Source organism: Phalacrocorax carbo, chromosome 10 (assembly GCF_963921805.1).
Source record: "Phalacrocorax carbo chromosome 10, bPhaCar2.1, whole genome shotgun sequence".
Taxonomy (NCBI): domain Eukaryota; kingdom Metazoa; phylum Chordata; class Aves; order Suliformes; family Phalacrocoracidae; genus Phalacrocorax; species Phalacrocorax carbo.
In genome coordinates, this window is record NC_087522.1 from 25,717,742 (window position 1) to 25,740,854 (window position 23,113).

General features: G+C 41.5%; 1 protein-coding gene across 15 annotated transcripts in view; it reads left to right on the plus strand.

Moving 5' to 3' along the window:
- MADD (MAP kinase activating death domain) overlaps positions 1-23,113 on the plus strand; it is a 76,071-nt gene that overhangs the window by 6,607 nt on the left and 46,351 nt on the right. For 10 of the 15 annotated variants that reach the window (XM_064462590.1, XM_064462589.1, XM_064462592.1 and 7 more), the window contains exons 2-13: positions 6,641-6,833; positions 9,652-10,266; positions 12,949-13,252; positions 13,591-13,722; positions 14,984-15,097; positions 15,770-15,850; positions 18,230-18,283; positions 19,033-19,211; positions 19,816-20,051; positions 20,415-20,570; positions 21,560-21,661; positions 22,536-22,729. In XM_064462590.1, the coding sequence (XP_064318660.1) occupies positions 6,772-6,833; positions 9,652-10,266; positions 12,949-13,252; positions 13,591-13,722; positions 14,984-15,097; positions 15,770-15,850; positions 18,230-18,283; positions 19,033-19,211; positions 19,816-20,051; positions 20,415-20,570; positions 21,560-21,661; positions 22,536-22,729 (2,229 nt within the window). In that variant the 5' untranslated portion in view covers positions 6,641-6,771. Of the gene's footprint in view, positions 1-6,640; positions 6,834-9,651; positions 10,267-12,948; positions 13,253-13,590; positions 13,723-14,983; positions 15,098-15,769; positions 15,851-18,229; positions 18,284-19,032; positions 19,212-19,815; positions 20,052-20,414; positions 20,572-21,559; positions 21,662-22,535; positions 22,730-23,113 lie in introns of all 15 variants that reach the window. The other 5 variants (XM_064462601.1, XM_064462603.1, XM_064462602.1 and 2 more) reach the window with 2 other exon arrangements.

The following is a 23,113-nucleotide window of genomic DNA, read 5'->3' on the forward strand; positions in this document are numbered from 1 at the left end:
GTTATCTAGCTCAGGGGCCTGCTGGTGCCAGGAGGAGTACGTTTCAGCGTTGGCTCCAGGCAGTCCTTGTGCCTGGCTGAAGGCTGTTTGTGGTGTGGGCTGTGCTGGGAGCTTTGGTGGTGGAGTGCTGCAGCTGCTCTATAAATAGACCTGATAGGCTAAGATCTAGGGACTAAAGATTGGGTTGCTATGGAGATTGATCTGAAACAGATTACCTGTGGGTCTGTTTTCACACCATGTGCATGTGTGGCGACTGTGTGGTCTTGCATGTACAGCAGGCTGCTTTAGCCAAGCATTTGGCTGAAGCAGGGGGGAAAGAGGAGGCAACACTGAAGGGCCAGCATGTGACAAGGATGGGGAAATATGTTGCTATAGCAACTGAGAACCAAATCAGTCCAGCTTCACTCTGTGATGCTGCAGAAAGGTTCCTGCCTGTGTGGCATGATACTTATGTTTGTGAACTAATTCTGGTCATGTTCAGTCTATTTATGGGCATCCCTGCCCATGCTACCTCCGTTTTGCTCTGGAAAACCGATGTGGAGGCTAAAGATGTTTGGCTGTGTCAGTACTGTTTTCAAAAGGCAAAGAGATAATACCATTCCGTAGTAGGAAAGGAAGAAATCTTTAAATTATTATCATGCTTCAGAAGGGCTTCCAAGGATATATTTTTGTATTACCAAAAACTGTTTTCACAGTTCTAATTCTCTTTAATCTGATTTACTCTGTCCTTTCCCTTGAGCTCTATGGATAGATGGAAAGTGGAAACAGTTGGGATGCATCTGCTGTTTTATCCATAAGGAACTTGTACTGCCTCAAGTGATGCGTGTGCCCCAGGGAGGATGCTTTTAGAGTCTGCCTGCAGTCCTGTTCTCTGCTGAGTGATTTCTTATGCTTGGAACTATCCCTAGGTATTTCGCAGAACCACACCTATATTATAGACTAACCGTACTAGATAAATATGCCATTGTCTATTTTAGGCATGCTTGCAATGCTTTGAAAGTGCCTCTGTTTTTTTTTTTTGGTGCCAAAGTGCAAGTATCTTTTTAGGAGTCACAACATTGGCATGCACTGCTGCCTTGCCAAGGTGGATGGTAGCACACAAAGCAGCTGCACCAGTATAGCAAGTCCATCCAGGTCTTACTTTGGAAATATTCCATGTTCTGTCAAGCTCTGGAGTGTTCTCAACTCATCTGTGCTGTCATCTGTGTTTCTTGTGTAGTAGAACCACTGTAGTGTCTGGATAATAGGGGTAGTGGGCTTCCTAGAATGTTGCATATTTCTAAGTATTAAACTACTAGCAGTGTTTAATGTTAATATGGCTATTAAGCAGAGAAGGTGTGAAAGGCTAGGTGAAGCAGGGACTGCTTGTCTGCTTATTTAAAAGCTTAGTACAAGCAAAAATAGTATGCCTGTACCAGAGATAATGGTTAGAATCACTTGAAACAGACTTTGAAGAAGGTGTAACCAAAATTTCAGTGCTAAAGATTATTAAAATGTCTAAAGACATGTCAAAGCTACCATGAATAGTTCATATTATGCTTCAGACTCTCTTGATTCCAGTTTCATAGTGAGTTAAGTGGGGTTTCTGGCCACAGAGGTGAGGTTGGCTAGTCCTGAGGTACTTGGACCTATTTCTCATAGCTTTGCAGATAGCTGTCTCAGCGTACTCAAGGTGTGTAATGTGAGAAAAAGAAACACAAATCAACCAAAAAGCAGGCATTGAAATTCTTGGCCCTATTTGTATTTGATTCAGCTTTCAGTTTAGCCTGGCTGGTACTCAAGTTCACAGTAAACAATGCACTAAGGTCAGGAATAGCGGCTGTAGATCTGAACTGAGTACAGACTGTCTTGGCTGAGAATAAACAGAAATTCAAGGTGTTCCAAGGAAATTTTAGAACTGAAAATTTAGTTCCTTTTGGACATGGCTGGAAATCTGGTCTTTCTCAAGGTGAGATTTCAGCGAACCAGAATTCATGTGGCTTCTGTCCTGTAATTCTTGCCATCTCCTTCCTTCACAACTTCCTCTTTTTTCTCTTAGAAATTAATGTCCCACTGTATGCTTTTCACTCAGTAAATTGAATTTTATGACCCTGGTTATTATTCTAAAGGTATCCATGCACAGTACTCCATACTGTGCAGTATGATTCTCGTACCAGATAAAAGATGGAGATAATGAAAGGAGAGGCTTTTCTGGTACCATCTTAAACTATGCAAAAGTTGCAAGGAAAGCAGGGCTTAATGTTTGCCTGTTGGAAGGTAGTCTACTGTCTTTGTATCATTTTTTCAAGCAATGATTTAAATACCTGCTGACTATTGCAGTTGAGTATAAGGCTGGAAGCTTCTGTGTGAGAAACATGACTGTAAGTGAGCTAAGTTGGGTTAACAGTTTGTTGTGTTGAAGTTATCCTTTGAGTAAATGAGTTTGTTCCTCTAGCTTTGCATCTAGAAAGAAAAGACACTTCTAAAAAGACTGAAGACTCCAAGGGGTAGATGAGACAGGGGTGCTGCACAATTCATGTCTGTCGGGACTAATACTGTGTATCAGTCTGACACAGATGTCTCGAAACTGATAAAAATTCTGCTGCAGTTCTTCCATTCTACCATATCTCTTCTGTAGTGTGGTGCTTTTCATGAGTGTGTGTGTTTATTTCCGGGATGACTTTAAACCATGCAGATTGGCCTCTAAGAAGTTGTGCTACAACCTAAAATGTGGATGTTTGAGGAATTTTGAAATGTAGAGTAGTTCCAGTAATAGAAGTGTTGTTTGAAAGACATTTTTGTCTTGAGTTACTGGTAGGCAGTGGGTTAGCACTGGCTCTGGCCTTTGTCTTTGCATCTGGGATACTGTGCCAATTTCTACTAGTTCGTGAGTATTGCTGACAGCTGCCACAGTACGCAGGTAGTGTTCTCACCAACCTGTTCACCATCCATATGAGTGCTTATTTATATTATGGTGTTATCTGATATGTGGTATGTTTGTGCAGTATGTTTCTGCGGTGGCACCCACTTCTTTATTTTTCTCCTTTTCTTGAGTTGAAGTTACAGGAAGTTTCTTCTCAAGCGCTGCTTGAGTATTCAGCCTTCAAAGGGCTGGTTCCAATATGTCTGCAAAGAGAAAGCATGCTGCAGAAGACCTTTTCAGAAAAAGCAACCTAGAGAGAGAGAGAAGAGGCCATCAATGTCAAAACGAGTACCATCTCAGAGTCAAGATAATCTCTCAGTTCAGGTCCAAATGCCAGCATGGAAGAGGAGAAATGGAAGTACCTCTTGGTTGTTTGATCTCTTTCTGTTCTAATGCACTTAGTCTTAAAACCTAGGAGCTAGAGGAAGGATGATAACAAATCTCTGAGAAAGAAACTACCTCTTTATTGCCCCTAGAGAAGCTGTCATCTGTAGTTGTGTTCATATTACATTCAATCAAATTTTCCAAATACCCTTAGCTAGTTGTTCCTACCTTTTCTTTGTACCTACACAAGCATTTGTGTGGCTACTCAGTGAACCAAGTCATAGAAATAACCTAGTAAAAACAAAAGTGGCAAGGGAGGAGAAGGGAGGGTCGTAGTTTTAGTCCATATCAGTTCCACAATCTGGTTCACCATGTAACTGCATGAACACTTCTACCAGCACAGAGGAGGGCATGACACTGGCCTGAAAGCAAGCATTTGGCAGGTAGGGAGAGAGAGGTAGGACTGTAATGCTTGTTTGTGTTGGTTTATACAGATCATAAACTGTGGTGTCTGATTGCAACCAGGAATAGGAAGATGGGTTCCAGCAAATATTGATCTAATGCTCTTTAATTGCTGTCATCAGCCATTAATAGATCTCTGAAGAAACAAGAGATTGAGTAGGGGAAGGTAAAAAACCCTGACCTTGGTTCTAATTCTTCTATCTCTTTCTTCAATAAAACTTCATCTTCCAAAAGAAAGCCTTTGTCCTATTATGTCTCACTGTAATCATGGCCTTGTTAAGAATAAGCAAACAAGTAAAGAAGACTCTGGAAGCCGCTGCAGAATATTTGCATCAGTCTCCTTGTGTTGCAGAGGAAATCAGACATTTCAGAAAGTGCTCAGATCTTTTTTTTTAAGAACTGACAGAAACTTTGATGTACGGCATCACCATGATGCAGCTTCAGTCATTCCAGGGACTTTGGAAGCTCTGCATGCGTTCCTTGTACTGGTCTGCCTGGATGCTCCTGAAAATTTTGTGGTTTTGATGGAGGTCTTCACATTGCATACCTTGCGACTTCCTTTGCAGAACAGTGGGAAAGATGTGTAATGAATTGCAGTCATAAGAGTTGTTATCCAGGCTAAAGAATAGGAGAAAAACCACAGGGTATGGACAAGTTACTGAAGGGTAAGCTCAGGTTGTGGCCTTGTAGCCTCTCAGTTACTCTGTAGTCATTGCGTGTTTTTACTCCATTGTAAATGCAGTTTACTCTCTCCACCTCCACTGTGGGGTAGGGTAGTCTCTGTTGTAGAGGAAGAACCTAGGTTTGGTTACCACTGAGTAACGGAAGTTCCTCGAAGTTACACTTCTATGTTACCTTGTGGTAATTTATTCCTATCTGTAACTGAACAGTGAGTTCCTTAAACAGTTCTGGGTAAAGATATTTGAAATAAACAGATAAAGTAGTTCTTCAAACTGAAGGCAAAAAGGTCCACTTGATCATTCCAACTTCATCTGGTTTATCTACGCCAAGATATGTGCAGAATATGTTGGATCAAGAGCTGTTGCAAGACAGACTCTGCAATGTTTTCAGTAATATTAAAACGAAGAAGCTTTGCTTTCAGTGTCTGTGTTTTATCTGTTGTTCAGAGAAGATAATTTATGAAAGTGTTGCTGCTCAGAGAAGGTAATTAGTAGTGCTGTCACTTAGGAACCTAGAGCAACTGTAGTTGAGGTGTCTACTAAAACCATGCCACGAAGCCTTACAAAATGTGGGGGGTTCCATGTGTGTGGGTAAGGTTACTTTCAGTTTATTGTTCCATAATTAATACTTACTGGCTAGTGTAATTTTCCTTTTTGGATAAATCATATACATACTTTTTTGTGTGTGTTTGTGTTCTTACTGGTATTTGGAAGGGTAATGAGTAAATTTCTCCAACTCTGTACCTGGAATGTTGGCTGGGAAAAAAGCTGGTATGTTACTAGACTTTGAATGTGAGATGCGGACGGTTGCAGTGCCTTTAACTAACTTTGGGTTGTGAAGTAATGAGAGAAACATAAATAAAATTACCAAATTTTGCTGAGATTTACAGGTTGTTTGTAAATCTGTTATACTTTTATACAAATGAAATCTAAATACGCTGCAGAACTGAAAGATTTTAGTACAGTAATAATAATTCTCTGAATTCTTTGATAGCCATAGGTTGTAAAAATTAACTGAAATAGAAACCTTACTCTGAATATGCCCCAAAAGGCAGTTAATTTTTTTAAAATATAAAATAACTATTAATGCTTTCACTGGGTTGCTCAGTAAACTAGTAATACAGTTTGACCATCTCTGATTTTAGAGTTTCTCAGAACCTTCTTTTTCAGAAAATTTCTGTTTTCAGATTGTTTTCAAATGTAGGTAGGGAATAAGGTAATCCAAGGACCACGTCCAGGTGGATTTTGAATATCTTCAGGGGAGGAGACTCCACAACCCCTCTGGGCAGCCTGTTCCACTGCTCTGTCACCCTCACAGTAAAGAAGTTTTTTCTCATATTTAATACAGAGCTTGATTACCTTTTAAGGTTTTAGGTGGGTTTTTTTCTCTTTCATTAATTCAATGAAGTATGAATGGTGGGATCGGAAAGAACAATTTTACAGTGCTTACTAAGTTCTGGATGTCTATTAAGCATAGTTGTTAAGAAATAGTAATGCTGTAGTAAAATACCAGTTAAGCCAAGGGGATTTTTCTGTTCTAAAATGGGCAGAGATAGTAGCTGTAGGAGGCGTGGGTATCAAGAGTAAAATGTTGAAGATACACAAGATAAATGGAATTGAATAAAGTGAGTGAAAGAAACCGTATGATTTACAAAAAGCACTTTTGCTATTGCAAGCTGCAGTTCTATAGTTCTGTAGAACTGCTGTTCTATATCTTAAGAGAAAAAGTGTTAGAGATAGCAGGCTTTGGGGATTGCGGAGATCATTCTTGTTCTAGGCCACATTCACATTTGGGAGGGTGAGGTGCGTTATATCAAATTGGACTTCTCTTCATATTATCTTTTCTTTAGTTTTTCTGTTTATCAGACAGCTGAAGTTCAGGTTGCATTTTTTTCTTCAGTCCTGTTTAACTGTACAGAATTGCCAATTAAAACTCTTTTCCCAAGCACTGTAGGAATCCCAGGGATTTGCCTAAACAATACTTTTGCCCGGAACCATTTAATGAATAACTCTTTGCCAGTGATGTGTTGCTTTGTTTGACTGTGGTCTTTCTTGAGATACTCTTGTACTCTTTTTGTGTGTTTTTCAGTGCTCTCTGCTTTTGTGGGCATGTTATTGTGGGTTTATACTCAGGAAGAGAGAGATCTGTGGATTGCCATGACTGCACAGAACACTGAGGCTTTTTGGGAATGTAATTAAGATCATGAAGTTGCTTATACATATTTGGTATTCCTGATTGTGCCTTTGATGCTCTTGCTTTTCTTGGTCGTAGGTTGGGCTTGCCAGACAGTTCCAAGCATATCCTGTTCCCCAAGGCAGCCGATCACAGCTGGCTGGATAACTGACTACTGGATCGATGAAGAGAAATTCACTGAGATGACATAGGGAGGGGTGTCAAGGACAATGGTGCAGAAAAAGAAAATCTGTCCTCGGTTACTTGACTATCTTGTGATCATTGGAGCCAGGTAACGTAAAAGAGTCTCACCACTGCTTTTGCTTGGGCAGTAGAGTGGGGATAAATAGCCTAGCATCCATTGATGAAGCCTTACTTGGTGCTGAGGAAGTGCTGTCTGGAATGCCTGCAGAATGCTGCCATAATGGGAGTGTTTACTTGGGCTGGGGCACTTTTTGAAAGATACTGGTCATCCAGAGTGTTTTAACTTGCTGTCTTTAGACTCCTTTTCAAGGTTCTGCAAAGGGTAGCTAAGAAAAGTCAATTTATATGTGACTCTGTGGTAGTCTGTGTGTCTGAACTTCTTTGCTTCTGCTGGCATCAGGATAGAGGGATTCACAAATTGAAAATACTGAAAGCCACATGCAAGTAAATTACTAGTTTGGGGATACTTTTCTAGCTTTTGAAGTGTAGTCTGTAAACTCAGTGTTTACAGTGTAAACAAAAAGCTGGAACTTGCCATACGTGGCTGTTTCTCCCCCTAATACTCATTTATCCTCATAGAAATGACATGAATGTTTTCTTTTTAAAAAATCTTACTAACTATCGATAGATAAAATGTTACGCTTATTTACTTAAAGCATGTATGAAATGTGGTGTTGATACGTAAGCTGTTTGTCAAACACACTGGTGCTCAGTAAATGTTATTTTCCTTTATTCAAAGTTTATGCAGTAACTTTCTGCCAGTCTATTTAATGGGTGTATTCCAAAGCCTATTTTACTTTCATTTCAAAATATTGGTGGTTTATGTGCATCAGCCTGTTGCTTTACTTGCCACTTTCATTTTAGAATACTTTGAGTGCAATATTTAAATAGGCTAAGTGGAGGAAATTACATAATCCTAAGTACTAATTATTTTTATTATTGTTTATTTTATTCTGTTTTACAGACAGAAGAAGTTTAATTACTTCTTATTGTCTGTAGAAAAATAACCAAGTTTTCCATGTGTGTGTCACCGACTAGGAAAAGAAGGAGGAGGAAACGTTAACTGCCTTCTCCAGTGATGCTGATAGCATCTGATGTGCTCACTTAGAAATTTGCTGGCATCACTTCTGGATTCCTGCAGTTCTCTTGCTTTTTGCTGGGCAGCGGTAGCTAGATTGCTAATGCTCAGAGGTCTGTTGTCTCATTGGGCACTTCAGCAAACGCCTATGAGAAGAGATGGAGCTGACTGAAGTAGCTGCTACTGCGAAGTCTTTAGGAGCTCTTGTGGCCTCTGCTGTTACATCTTGTTATCCACTGTGCACAAATAGCAATGCCTTTTGGAAGTACTCCTTTTTATTAGATGCAAATTTTCTAAACATCTGAGAAGACTCTGTCTTTGTAGCTAATATTACTGCAAAGGCATGAGCTGATGATATATTTGCTGCCACTTTGTTGATGACATTTTTTTTAACCATTCACTGCCAAATAGACACTCTAAACACTACCAGCATTATTTGTCATTTCTTCTTCAGCAGATGATGCACTAATTGTGTCCACTGATATATAAAAGCCTTTTAGGGTTTCTTTCTTTTTCATATGGCATTTCAGTACTTAATGGTACAGACATTATAAATTTTGTTACCAGTTTATGCTTTATTACTAAAGCATTTTTACTTTTTCTTTAGTTAAATATTAGTTTGGGGGAATTGTTCACCAGACCTATTTACACCAGCGGTTTTCTTTTGTAAATTACAAACATTCTATTACTGCTTGTTTGGGTTTTCTCACATCTCAGATAAGAGAAAAGCAAGTATCATTTGTGTTTTGAGATGGGGAATTCTTAAAGTGTCAAGGTGAGAAAATGTCTTGTATGAGATCCCATAGGGGAGTGATGATAGAGCCAGGTCTCCTACATCCCGTTTAGTAAACATGATACTAAATGCTAATTACTTTAGCAAATGGTGAGAGATCAGACTTTCTAGCAAAGGGGTCAAACCAAAAAGAGTTTGTTCTGGGGATGTATTTTTCCACCTTCACTATGTGGATCTGATACTATTTCTCTGGCAGCTATTCAGTAACTTTCATGGAAAAGTAGTGGTAGGAAAATAGTTAATACCTTGAAATAATCTGTTCTGGTGGAAAATTAGGAGTAAACGGTATTGCCTTTCTGTCTTTGTTCCATTAGTGATTTGTGGTAAAAAGGTTGGTGAGCCACAGTGTTAAATAGACCTGCATATTACTACCCAACTTTTATAATAAGTTGGACTTGAAATCCAACGTGAAAATCAAACGCAGAAATATATGTATCTATGGTTTCTAGAACCTTTTAATGAAAAGTTTACAGGAGGAGGTCCATATCATTTCACCATTTGTCTGAATTCTTTCCTAGTAAATTCTTGTTTTTCCCAGTTAAGAATTCACACCAGATTTTGTCATTTAATTTTTCATCTTGTTCATAAATGGCTGAAATTCAGGGGGTTTTCATCTGACTGTATATTTGAAGTGGGATAGTGTATTTCCTACCAAAGTGTTGCGCAGAGACCTGTGCAGTTAGATTCATTTTGGAAATCAAAGTCTCAGAAAAGTGGCAATATGATGTTCTCCTGGGAACAGCATACTCCTGAAAGTCCTTTTCTCAGTCAAATTTGAACAGGCTCCTTGTTGGGCCTTGATAATGATGGTATAGACTTATTTTATTTAACCCTTCTACGATTGTGGCTTTGTGCTAGGGATTAAGCATCGTGGCTAGTGACTGGGAAGCTGTTTTCTCCTTGGATAGTAGGGCAGAGAATAAACAAAGATGAAGCTGAGCCCACAGGCTCCTGACATGTTGGTAGGGATATACCAAAGATTTTTATTGGCATTAGTCAACTACGTATGGTTTTTTTGTTTGCTTTTTTTTGTAGGCAGCCAAATAGCGATAGTGTTGCTCAGACTCCTGAACTGCTGCGACGTTACCCTCTGGAAGACCATGTGGACTTTCCTCTACCGCCTGATGTTGTATTCTTCTGCCAGCCAGAAGGATGCCTTAGCGTGCGGCAAAAACGCATGAGCTTCCGTGATGACACTTCCTTTGTCTTCACGCTCACAGACAAAGATACAGGTGTCATTCGCTATGGAATCTGTGTCAACTTCTACCGCTCCTTCCAGAAACGAGTACCCAAGGAGAAGGGAGAAGGCACAGGGGGACATCGAGCTCGGGAGGGACAGAAAATCTCCAAATCTGGGGATGCATCTGCACCCCAAGAGGAGGTGGTCACTGAGAGTTCAGAGAGTGGTTCTTCACTGCAGGCTCCAAGTACAGAGTCTACCCCAGATGTGAATCGATCACCACGCAGTAAGCGTCTGGCCAAAGGCAGCCATCACTCTCGGAACAGCACTCTGACTTCTCTGTGCATCCTTAGTCATTATCCCTTCTTTTCCACCTTTCGTGAGTGTCTGTACACCCTCAAGAGACTTGTGGACTGCTGTAGTGAGAGATTGTTGGGCAAGAAGTTGGGGATTCCTCGTGGGGTACAGAGGTATGTTGAGGGGGAAGAAAGAATTTTTTCCTCCCACTGTTTGTGTCCAGGGCTGCAATTGTCTGTATGGCAAATTGTGGCTACAGGTGTCGTTTCAGAAGCAGTCAAACAACAATGGCTGATCTTTTTGCTGTTTTAACCCAAGATCACAGTAGGAAAAGGAAATTTTTGTGGTGATTTCTTTAAAACTTCTCTGTCTGATTCTGTAACCTGGTCTGATTTGCATTTGATACGCCTAAGGAGGCACTATCCTGCTAGAAGCTGACTGAGCATCATCTTTTCTGAAGCTAAGCACTGATGCTGTTACTGTTGCTTTGGCATATAAGCTCCGTGGCAGTGTACATCAGGACTGATTCTCTGGCAAATTAGAAACAGCCAAGAATTAACAGAGAATTTCCAACTGGGGCAGGAGGAGATGATGAAAGTGCGTTTAATGAGCTTATGAAACAATCTGAACTTCAGCTGTGGGAGAGGAAAGATTAGAGAAGCAGGAGTGGCTGAAAGAGATCCAAGTATAGTATTTGAAGGGGAGAGGGAGGAGAGGTAGAAAACAAAGGAGTTGTCTAGGAAGCATATGAGAATGGGGGTTGGTAATAGCATATTTGACAGGATCCTGGTGTATTTTTAATGTAATGTAGTAATCTTACATATCTGGTATTATATGTTGGGTGTGTAACAAAAGATGTTGCACTGCAGGGTACAGAAGGAACAATGTCTTTATGTATATCAGTCATGGATGTATACCTGTGTTATTGTGCCTGACACCTACATTCCAGGATGATATTTTCCTTTCTAATACGCTAACTGAAAAGAGAAAATACAAAATGCATCTCTGGAGAAAGGGGATTATCTCAATAGTAGGAGGAATGGGGCTGTGAGATAGCTCATAATGTGAATTAAGTAGCTTGGTACACTCCAAATTAAACTTGTCTAAAGCAAAAAATGGCAGGACATCTATAATTTTAATCTTTAAGTGCTTTACATTTTGTATGAAAGGGGGAATCTGTTCACAGAGCAGTAGCCTACTTCTTGGGTTACTGTACCAGAATAGTTCTAGGAGAGTGTCCTGGGCTTATGACTGACTCCTGCATCAGCAGATTGATCACCTGAATCCACTGACTGCTGGGGAAAAATTATTCTGTCAGAACAAAAGGGTTCCCCCCTCTAATGGAGGTATGTATTAAGGGAGCTTATTTTGTCACTTGGTTTAGTCTGATAATTACTGAGGCAGACAGAAAGCTGAATTTCATGGTTTTCCTCAACTCTCTGAGCTCATCTGATTTTTGAAAGGGATGCTAAAGTATTCCAGTGTCTGAATGGGATGTGGCATTTGAAAAATTTGCTCTTGTTGAACATAATTTTTAAAGAGAATAGCTGAGTGACAGATGAGGAGGGCAAGAGAAGGAACGCTGAGCATTCATCTCTGGGAAGAGCGAAGCAGCAGGTTTGAACTACGATGTGGTTTGCAAGCCGTGACCTGGAAAAGTAAAATAGTTCTGAAGTGGTGGCAGAATAAAGGTGAAACTGAATCCTTACAGCTTGCAAAAGAGTGAGCGTGCCTGTTAACAACCTAATGCCACGTGCACTACAGGCAGCTGAAGGAAGAGTGGAGGATGGGAAGCACACAGTTCCTGAGAGGTGTATCACTTACCATAATCTCAAATTGCCCTCCTTTTGACCCCTCCAAATTTCTCTAATTTTTTTTCCTTTCTGAAGCCTCCAATATCATAATGTTTTTTTCTTTTTCTTTAATTTTTTTTACGTTGTGAACTCTAACGTAGAACCTCTAATTTGAACCCATACCATTCAAAGGGATCAATTACAGTAACTGTAGATAATTATCAGACTGAAGTTTATTGCAGAATGGTTATAGCAGGTTTGCAGCCTTCACTGTGCTACGACATTAAGGGTAGAAGTGGACAAGCCACTTTGCTTCCCTTGTCAGGCCCAGTTTCAAGTTTTGAACCTCTGAAGGCCCTGAGCAATGCTGTACATATGTTTTGGCCAGCGAGCCTGTCAGCTACAAGTTTGCAAATTGCTAGCTTAGGGTGTGGGAAAATTGCTGCTTATTTTGCTAAGGTACCTAAATACTTTCTAGACAGCTTTCAGAAATTTGTATTCTCAGCTGAAATGCATCCACTTCTGCTGTGGGTTATTCAGCTCTTAAGAATGATACAGTGCAATTTAGGATAGGAAGAAAAAGAGTATTTTATCATGCCAAAACGTCTGGGAGATCTTGGTGTGGCATATTTTTATTACCTCAGGTTTAGTTCCTAGTCTTGCAAAGGTTTGTAGGACCGCCGGAAGCAGAATCCTACAAGCGATCAGTCGACCACAATTCTGGACGAGATATGAGTGCTGTGTGCATGCTGAATTTCAAGCACCAGAGCAATGAGAGATCTTCAGAGATGTGGACCTAAGTGAAACATCTAAATGAATGAATGAACTCTCAGGTGGAAATGCCATACTTGAGTTGATTCCTGCCACAGAAAGATTTATAATTCCCCATAGTGGTTGTTTCAGTCAGCTTAAATCCTTACCTTCCATTCCTCTGTGGGAACGCAAGTTTGTTAGCTGCACCTTTTAATCCTTGGTGGATCTGCCCTTTCCTAGAAAGAGCCTTGTGGAACGGCTGTCACACGAAGCTCTTGGAGTATTAACCTTGTTGTTCTCCCTGTACAGGGATACAATGTGGAGGATTTTCACAGGCTCCCTCCTGGTGGAAGAAAAGTCTAGTGCATTGCTACATGACCTGCGGGAGATTGAGGCCTGGATATACCGGCTGCTCCGTTCACCGATGCCTGTTGCTGGTCAGAAGCGGGTGGATGTGGAAGTCTTGCCACATGAGTTGCAGCCAGCTTTGACCTTTGCTCTTCCTGATCCATCCCGCTTCACCTTGGTGGATTTTCCATTACATCTGCCTTTGGAGTTGCTGGGAGTGGATGCCTGTCTGCAGGTGCTGACCTGCATCCTTCTGGAGCACAAGGTAGGAAGGGAAGGGTTGATCTTTGATATGTACATAGGAAGCTCTGCCCTCTTCAAAACCAGGGCAGGCTGAATGTGTAGAACAGCTGTGTCCTGAACTGCCTGGAATCAGTTTGTCTGTGGAGGGAAGGAATAGCTCCTTCTGAGGTTCCCATTTTGAAAAGTTTTGCTCTCACTCAAAAAAGTACCTGAAGCTTGTTTTCAGACAGATTAATGGAGCGTCATCCAGTTCACAGCCATCAAATCAGAGGCCTGCAGGCTGTCAACTTTGTATAACCTGGGGGGAAGTATTAGAAGTGAATGGTTGCCGCAATGCTGAGTGAGTTTCTTTGGTTGCAGGTTGTATTGCAGTCCAGAGATTATAATGCGCTCTCAATGTCTGTGATGGCCTTTGTGGCTATGATCTACCCATTAGAGTACATGTTCCCAGTGATTCCTCTGCTTCCCACCTGCATGGCCTCTGCAGAACAGGTACGTATTTTTCCTTTATTGTTTTTCTTTGTAAAGGATGTTTCTGTGATGTCTGAAACTTATATAGGAGTAGTCCTCGTTTCCTTCCCTGCTGTTTTCTTAGGGGTTGTAGCAAAGTCGGCCTTGCAAGAATGTTCTTTGAGCACCACTAACTACTTAAATCGTAGGTAGCACCACTTACTTAGGATATCTTCAAAGCACACTTGGTGAATAGTATGATTCAAAGCAGTAGTTCACAGTAACTCACAAACAATGGACTGAAAGGCCATAGATCCACAATATTATGATAAGTATTTATGCTCCCTCTGCCAACTGAGTATTAAGGTTTGTTGGGGAAGCTCCAGAGTAATATTTAAGGACACTTGAGGGCTCTTGATTTAGAGTTTGGAAACTACTGATGGCAATTTATTCTCCTCAGAAGTATGAAGTGCTGAGTTACTTTAGCTGGAAGCCTGGGTTTTACCAATAGTTGGCTCTCTGCAGGAGCTCATTGTTTTGCTTGGAAAGATAGAATTCAGGCCATCTAACTACTTCAGTGCTATCCTGCAACTGATGCTGCAGGTTTGTTCTTGTACTGCCCCTTGGAGGTGACCCCAGCTGTTCTAGATGTAAAGAATAAATTAGCCTCCCAAGCCACTGGTCTGAAGTAGGTACATGCCTTATTGATTTAGACCTTTTCCCTCTGCTGATTCACTTATCAGAAACAACCAGAATTTCTCCTTAGGTTTTCCATGTACATTTGAAAAAAAAAAAAAAAGGTGTTTATTTCATCTGCTTCTAGAGATGTTATTGTTTTGAAACCAAATTACCATTAAAGGGTAATGGCAAAGCCCTCACATTTACAATGGCACAGACTCAGTTTGAGCTGAAGGTGTATTCTTCTGTGACATGCTGTTTCTTTAGTAGGCTCTTACTCTGAACATCTTTTTTTCTTGGTCCGTGATAGATGTGGTAAGCTCCTAGATTAAGCTTTTTACAAAGAGCCATGCAGACACATAAATTACATCCCTGGCGGGGCAGCATGGGAGGCAGAAATTTATTTTCTTTTAAATGAAAATTGAAGCTCTCTGAGCAGGAACTTTTATTCTTCTTCTTTTATTTTTTAAATGTTTCTATTGTATGGAATTAATTACTTAATCACCAATGCCTTGTGTGTCATCTTCTCTGCTATAAACATACTGTAGTTAACAAACAAATATTTGAGAAGAACATAGTGATAGCACACGCAGATCTTGTCCTCATTAAAGTCTCTCTCTCTCAGTTGCTTCTAGCCCCTACACCTTATATCATTGGTGTTCCAGCAAGTTTCTTCCTTTACAAACTGGATTTTAAAATGCCTGATGATGTATGGCTTATTGACCTGGATACCAACAGGGTAAGTGGTGCCCATAAGGTGCGCTTTCATCAATGTACCCACTGAGAATTTAAGAATGCCTGTCCTCAGTCTGCCTTTGCCACTCCCGGGTTCAACTTTAGGATTTTGTTCCTTGTTGTGTCTCAAGGTGCCCATTTCTTTTGCTCATTAGGCATTCTTTTTCAGTTAATCCATCTGGTTATATCATTAGAAGATAAATCCTCAAACAAATGGTTAAGCGGTCTTGAGTAATTGTAACTCTGTCTCTTATAGCCCTACCCAAGAAACCCAATCTAAGAGCCTCCCAGCCGCACTGGTTGTCATGATTCAAATGGGACTATGTATCCTGGTTTCTAATGGGGCATGAGCAAGGGTATTTCAAGGGAAATGTGTATAACATCATCTACTTGATGGAAATTCCAAAGGATGAGTGTGGGTTCATTCAAGCTTCTCTTTGTGGTGGTACACAATAAAGTAACTCCTCCATTGTTTGTGATATTGTAAACAATAACAACCATAAAGAAGTGAAAATCAAAGTACTGACGCAGGTGTCTGTGTGTGGGGTTGTTTTTTTATTGTTTGACTTTGTGGCTTTTATTCCTTAATCTCTGGAGTGCCGGAGATCCAGGAGTTTCTGGTTTGGAAATGACTACAGCTGGGGAATTTTTAGTCTGTTGCTGTGCTTAATTCCAGGTGATCATTCCCACAAATGCAGAATCTTTGCCAGCACTGCCAGAACCAGAAGCTTCAGAGCTGAAAAAGCATCTGAAACAGGTAATAAGCACTTTGGGGAAAGGACTCAGATTCAGTAGAACTTAGCAGATCACAGAATCACAGATTGGAAAGGACCTCAGGGGTGTAGTCTTGCCACAGCTCTTCTGCTATACTGGACAAAAATGCAAGTCAGCAAATGTAAAGCAAAATGTTTTAAAAGCACATGTGTATCCTGGTATGTCAGATGGATGTGAAAACAGATCAGATGACTCAAATACTCTTGACTGGTCCTGGAGAGGTCTGCTTCTCAGAATGTGGAGGTCGGCTAATCAATAGGGTGGCTGATTAAACAATGATACAGGGGAGTCTTTTGAGCTCCCTGAGCTGTATGACTTTCTAACACTGTCTTCTCCTGGCTAGGCTGAATCTGAGACTTTCTTTTTGTTTCAGATCTCTCTGTTGTTTTCCAGGCGACTTAATTGTAATTTTTGTTATCTGTTTCACCTCTTGCTGTATCTGCTGCTTCCACCTTTGTAATTTGTAGGGGAAGCACAGGACTAGGAATTTCCTGTCAACATGTTTAAGATGCCTCTTCTGTATAGTTGGCCAGTTAGAACATTCCCCATGTGTCGTGGTTTAGCCCCAGTCAGCAACCCAGCCCCACGCAGCCGCTCGCTCACTCCCCCCTGCTGGGACGGGGGAGAGAATCGGAAGAGTAAACGTGAGGCAACTCATGGGTTGAGACAAAGACAGTTTAACAGGTAAAGCAAAAGCTGCGCGTGGAAGCAAAGCAAACCAAGGCATTCATTCACCCCTTCCCACGGGCAGGCGGGTGCTCAGCCATCCCCAGGAGAGCAGGGCTCCATCACGCGTAACGGTGACTTGGGAAGGGAAACGCCATCACTCCAAACATCCCCCCCCTTCCCCCCTCCTTCCCCAGCTTTATATCCTGAGCATGATGGCATATGGTACGGGATATCCCGTGGGTCAGTTGGGGTCAGCTGTCCTGGCTGTGCCCCCTCCCAGCCTCTTGTGCCCCCGGCAGAGCACGGGGAGCTGAAAAAGTCCTTGACCAGTGTAAGCGCGACTTAGCAACAGCCAAAACATCTCCGCATTATCACCGCTGTTTCCAGCACAAATCCAAAACATAGTCTGATACTAGCTACTACAAAGAAGTTTAACTCTCTCCCAGCTGAAACCAGGACACCATGTTAGAATACAACAGCATTTTGAGTTTGAAAAGCAGTATCAATTGATACAGAAGTTAAGTGGTAGGTATCCTGTTGTTACTTCTCCATCTTAATGGAGATTTTTGATTTGGAAAAGTGAGTGGTCACTAAGGCTTGTAACTGCAGTTAATTTCTTAGCCAGGTGAGGGATAATTTGAAATGCTCCTGAACACAACAGATGGTTTGTTTTCTACTGTTGTTTAAGGCTAACTTGTTTCCAGTTGGTGCAGAAAGTTCCAGATTCCTCCTTTACATTTGCCATGTGGGCTGTAAACTCTGACTTGATCCATCAACCTATGATCATCTTTGTTTCCCCTCCATTCATGGCTCTGGTGTGAGGTCTCAGTTTCTCCTCTCAGGTCATTAATCAGCTTGGGTCATCCTGGCTGATCGTGTCAAGCAGGTTTTATCTCTTTATTTCTGTTTTCCTTATGCACGCTGCATGCAGTATCTAAAGGTAAAGTGTGTTACTAATGCGATGAGTGCTGCTCTTTCTTTCTCCTCATAGACCAGGAGAGCAAAGTGTGTAACCTCTGTGATACCCCAGTACCTGCTGTCAGCACAGATGGAAGCGATGTGTTGCTTTGGAGTTTTGTTAGATCCACCTTCCCCTGACTTCTGCCTCACCCCCTTGCAATTTCGGGCACTATTCAGTGAAACTCTTTCACTAGGGCAAAGTTGGGTATCAGAAGAAGAAATTGCAATTTCCTTGAAGATATATTTAAAATTCTCAGAGTGTTCACCCAAATTCAGGTTACATCCCTATGTATTCCTGTAGTTGTTATCATTAAGAGTTGATCATTGGTAAAGGAGAAGGAGCGCTACTGTTTGCTGTACAAAGTAGAGGAGTCTAATTGTGGCCCACGTCACTAAGCTTATTAACACTTTTGTGTGCTGTTGGGTCTTCGTGTCACGGAATAGAATTCAGGATATTTGCTTTTAAACTGCAGTAGAAAGTTCTTAGCTGCGTCAATAAGGACAGCACCCTTTCCACTTTCCAGAGTGGCCAGATGTGAATGTTTGGGGGTGGGGCAGTTAGATCTGTCTCCCAAGATGTGCCTATTTTGTGGTCCCTTTTATTTCCTCTCATTTGTGATATTTGGTAGTAATAGATGTTTTTTTCCTTCCATCTGTTTCTCTGTGGTCATGTGTTCGTCTTGGCTCTGATGGGCTGCTGGTGTTATCATATGATCTTCCATCTTGCGTCCAGTGTCTGGTTAGCATGACTGCAATCACTCAGAAACAGCTGCTCGCTCCTGACAAGGTTCTTTATTTTATTATTTTCCCCTCACTTTTCCATTTTACCCTTTTCCTTTGAAGTTTTGGTTTTTGTTTTGTTTTATAAATTTATTTATTTTTTAAATAAAAAGATGAAGACTTGGTGGGCAAATGGAAGAAATGAGGAAGATTTAGGATAGGTCTGGGTGTGCAGGACTGATTTACCACTTGTGTTGCTCCAGTACATATCCTTGAAGATGTTATGAGGGTCGAAGAGGATGGTAGCTTTATGGAGAGATGAAGACCTCATTCAGATGTGAAGTGGAGGTTTGCAGGGATACAGGCAGATGCCTGTGTAAAGGTGACTCCACGTTGTCCTGGGATATCAAGGTCACTGGTTGAATAGCCAAGTTGAAGGCAAGTTTCAAGGCCTCTAGGTCCCAAGATGTGTCCAAGTTACACATGGGAATAACTCTACAATAAGTTGTACACAGTGCTATACTACTAGTGGTCCAATCTGGACTATCTGTTTTCATGTCATGAATGATCTAGCAAAATGGACTTCTCTGCTACCCCTTGGCTGGCTCAACGACTGTTTCAGCATTGAGATCATTCTGACAATCTACATAAAGGAGGGCCAGGAGATATTTGTTGACTCAGTGTAGGAGATGGTTTAAGACAAGCTAATGGAGCATTCCTGATTGTTGCAGTTGCCTAGAGGGCAGGGTAGTTCTGATCTCTCTCGTTCTTTGAATACCTTTTCTTGCTGAGTGTGTGCTTCATGTTCTTCGTTAGGCATTGGCCAGCATGAGTCTGAATACTCAGCCCATTCTTAATCTAGAGAAGTTCCATGAGGGGCAGGAGGTGCCACTGCTGCTGGGAAGACCACAGAATGATTTGCAGTCCACTCCCTCCACAGAATTCAACCCTCTAATCTATGGAAATGATGTGGACTCTGTGGATGTGGCTACCAGGTGAGGCTGAACAGGAAGGTAGTGTTGAATCTTCATAAAGTTTGCACTTGAAGGCAGCACAGACACTTCCATGGGTCCTGTGGTGGAAGCAACACCCTCTGGGTTCTACTGCAGGTTCTACTTTACATCATGGGGGGAAAAAAGAGCAGAAATTAGTGTTTATCTCAGATCTATCAAGAGCATAACTATGTATCTTGAGGGGTTGTTTTGTTTCTTGCATTTTCCTGTAGATCATCCACTTTATCTGGACTTGTCAGTCTGATATTGCATCCTCAGCTTAAATCACAATCCTTAAACTACAAAAAAAAAAACCCAGGAGGCTTAGCTGTCACCTCAGCTAGTGGATATGAGAATGGTGTCCCTCATTGGGTGGGTCTTGGCATTGAGGTGGTGAATTAAAACAAAGTGATTTCCTGGGGTGTGGGTTTGTTTTTTCTTCTTTAAAGACAACTATTTTCTAAGGGGACTTAGTTTTTCATACTGGGTTACTGTTCTTCAAAGGTTTGAAACATTGCCTACTGCATACCTTTTAAAGCCTCTCTGTCTTTTCTTCTGTTGTGTTCTGCGTGTTTTATCTGATGTATTGTCCTCTGTTTCTTTTTAGGGTTGCCATGGTGAGATTCTTCAACTCGCCAAATGTTTTGCAAGGTTTCCAGATGCATACTCGCACTCTTCGTCTTTTCCCCCGACCGGTGGTGGCCTTCCAGGCAAATTCTTTCCTTGCCTCTAGGCCAAAGCAAACACCTTTTGCAGATAAGCTTTCCAGAACACAGGCAGTAGAGTACTTTGGAGAATGGTCACTTAACCCTACTAACTACGCTTTCCAAAGAATTCATAACAGTAAGTTTTGGTCTTGCCTTTCCTGCACTTGGATGTAATGCAGGAACTTAAAAAGCAGAAAGATTCTAGGGAAAGACTTAGTTTTACACCATATTATTCCTGCTGGAGAGAGAAATCCAGCTGAAGGAGCGTTTTCCTGTTTTCATGTATGTCCTCATGTGTTTCTAGCAAGTTAGACCTGGTATTAGCCATTCATTCCTCCAATTAATTTTACCCCTTGTCTTGTTTGGTCTTATAGGTTTCTTGGAGTAGAGACTGTCCCTTCCTTTATGCAAGACTTAGTAGGGGGTAGTCTTACTGTGAAGGAAGCCTTTGACACCAATAAATGAGCTAAATTAATTCTCTCCTTGTTTTGTTGTGCAGACATGTTTGACCCAGCACTGATTGGTGACAAACCGAAGTGGTATGCTCACCAGCTGCAGCCCATCCACTATCGTGTCTATGACAGTAATTCCCAGCTGGCTGAAGCACTGAATGTCCCAGTAGAGAAAGAAACAGACTCTGATCCCACTGATGACAGGTTAGTGGGGAGCATAACCCTAGTCACATAATAGTTCAGATTGCTGGGCCTCTCCGACTTCTCTTTTGCAGCCTTTTCCTCTAGCCTGCCAGGTTGCTCTTTAATTTCTTCTGTCTGGGCAGAATACTGACACTGAAGTAAATTATCTTACTGCTCTGTCATCGCAGCAACCTCTTAACCCTTTGCTAGTGTCTTCTCAAGCCTTCATTTAATGTGATTCCCCATTTGTATTTTCCTGTTTTCTTTTGCTACCTGTGTACCACTTGACACTTGGTATTTCTTCCCACCCTAATGCTTTTTCCTTCCATGCTGTTCTTTTTCTGGTTATTTCTATTGCAGTACTACAAGTACTCTCACCCATCCTACCAGTCTTGCAAATCTCTACTCAGTGCACATAGTTATGCAAAGCTTGTTAGTACTACCCACTGCCTGAGGCCTCATTGTGTGCTCAGTAAAATGAGAGGAAACTTTTTTATTATAGTAGTTTTGGCCATATTTCCCAGAGTTTTGCGTCTAGTTTTATTATCCTTCATTCTCTGCTAGCCTGTGAGATCTTTCAGGCTTGGACTTGCACATCTTTTGCATTCTGCACAGCACCAGTGGCCCTGACAGAGTGGGATTTATCACTACTATAGAAAGGGAATGCTTTTACTTGTGATTTCCAGTTCTCTTGAAGTTGTCCTACACACACACATAAACATAAAGAACTGATGCAGCACTCCCTGCTCACTTATGCTTGACCTCACCAACTGTGCTGAAAGTATATAAGTGTTTTCCATATGTCTTTTGACATACCTCAAAGTTATTTTATTTGCTCTGACCTTTCATGAAGTTGGCTTCTGACCCTTGCAGAAATTTGTTTGTAGAGACTGTAATATCATGAGCTTTTTAAGAGGCCCCAAAAAACAATGCTGATTCACTTTTTTGAAACATCAGGCCCTGCTGTTGCTGTTATGCTGCCACTCATCTCTCTTTCTCACCTCTTGTGGCAGTGACAGTGTCGACTATGATGACTCAAGTTCCTCCTACTCCTCCCTCGGTGACTTTGTCAGTGAGATGATGAAATGTGACATTAATGGCGATACCCCAAGTGAGTAACTTTGAGCTGTACTTTCACAAGGTCCACACGGGTTCCTCTTTCCCATTTGTCTGCACTGTGGGAAGAATGCCTCCCCCAAGTCCCTGAATCAGAGCAAAGTATGTTTCCATTGTAGTCTTGCTCTGAGGTGAAAGTGTCTTCTATACTCCTCCTTCAATATCCAGGAGTAGGCTGAAAAAAGATGTTTCTCCTGTTTATAAACAATGCCCTCCAAAGGACACTGGGAGGAGGAAGATCAGAAATGGTGCTGCTGAACAAAACTTGCTCACTAGGTCTGGGAACAGCCTGCTGCTGCCAGTAGATACTGTGCAATATGGGCAGCAGAGTATGAGGTTCTCCTGCCCCCGCATATTGGTTCTCAGTGCTGGCTTTAATGAGTCGCTCTATCCTAGTGGGAACAGGAAAAAGCATTCTCTGGCTTATGTGGAGGCTGCAGCAATAGCTCATGTGAGAAACTCTCACTTTCTTCAGTAAACTAAATCTAGGAATGCCAACACATTTCCTATGTCCCAAGGACAAGAACTAGTGATCATAAGTTGCAACAAAAGGAGTTCTGCTTGGACATAAGGAAAATATCTTAATGGTTAGTGTAGTTAAACAAGTTCCCAGGATCACAGTAGAATGTCAAGCCTTGGAGACTTTCAAAACTCAGTGGGACAAGGCCCTGAGCAACCTGCTTTAAATTTGAAGTTACCCCTGCTTTGAGCAGAGAGTTAGAATAGATAAGCTCCAAAAGCCTTTTACAACCTCAATTTTTATACAAGTTTATTCTGCTGAGAAGTCCTCATCTGCTAGGCAACTTTAGTTAGATGGGCAAAAGGCTGAGGAAGGCAGTGTTCTTTAATGCAAAATGATGTGTTTGCAGATGTTGACCCCCTGACTCACGCAGCCCTTGGTGATGCTAGTGAAGTGGAATTTGATGATTTTCAAGAATATTCAGGGGATCTGGATGAACAGGCCATGGACAGTGAAAACTCCCAAGAGAACAACCAGCCTCGTTCAAGTTCCAGTACTACAGCCAGTAGCAGCCCCAGCACCGTCATCCATGGAGTGAATCATGTGAGTGCTGAGATGAGTTCAGCCCCAAGATGACCATATTGGGATATAGAGAATGGGAGAATGCACGTGGTTCTTTCTGAGAAGGGCGAAAACTAATAGGACTGTGAAACCATGCACAGATTAGATTGCATGCTCTTTCTGGACTTTCTGAGCAAGGTGGAATGTATTGGTACTGTCTTATGCTGGGATAGGGCACTTCTGTATGTAAAATCTTCCAAGCATTGAAAAACGCAGCATTAACAGAGGGCAGTGGTCCAGGTTGTAAATGCAGGAATTAGTTTTACAATGTCTGGAAAGACCTGATGCATTAGAGGAATGGTGAGTGGTGTGGGGAAACTCGTGAATTTGGTCATTTAGGAAGAAAGGGAGTTGCTTGCATAACCA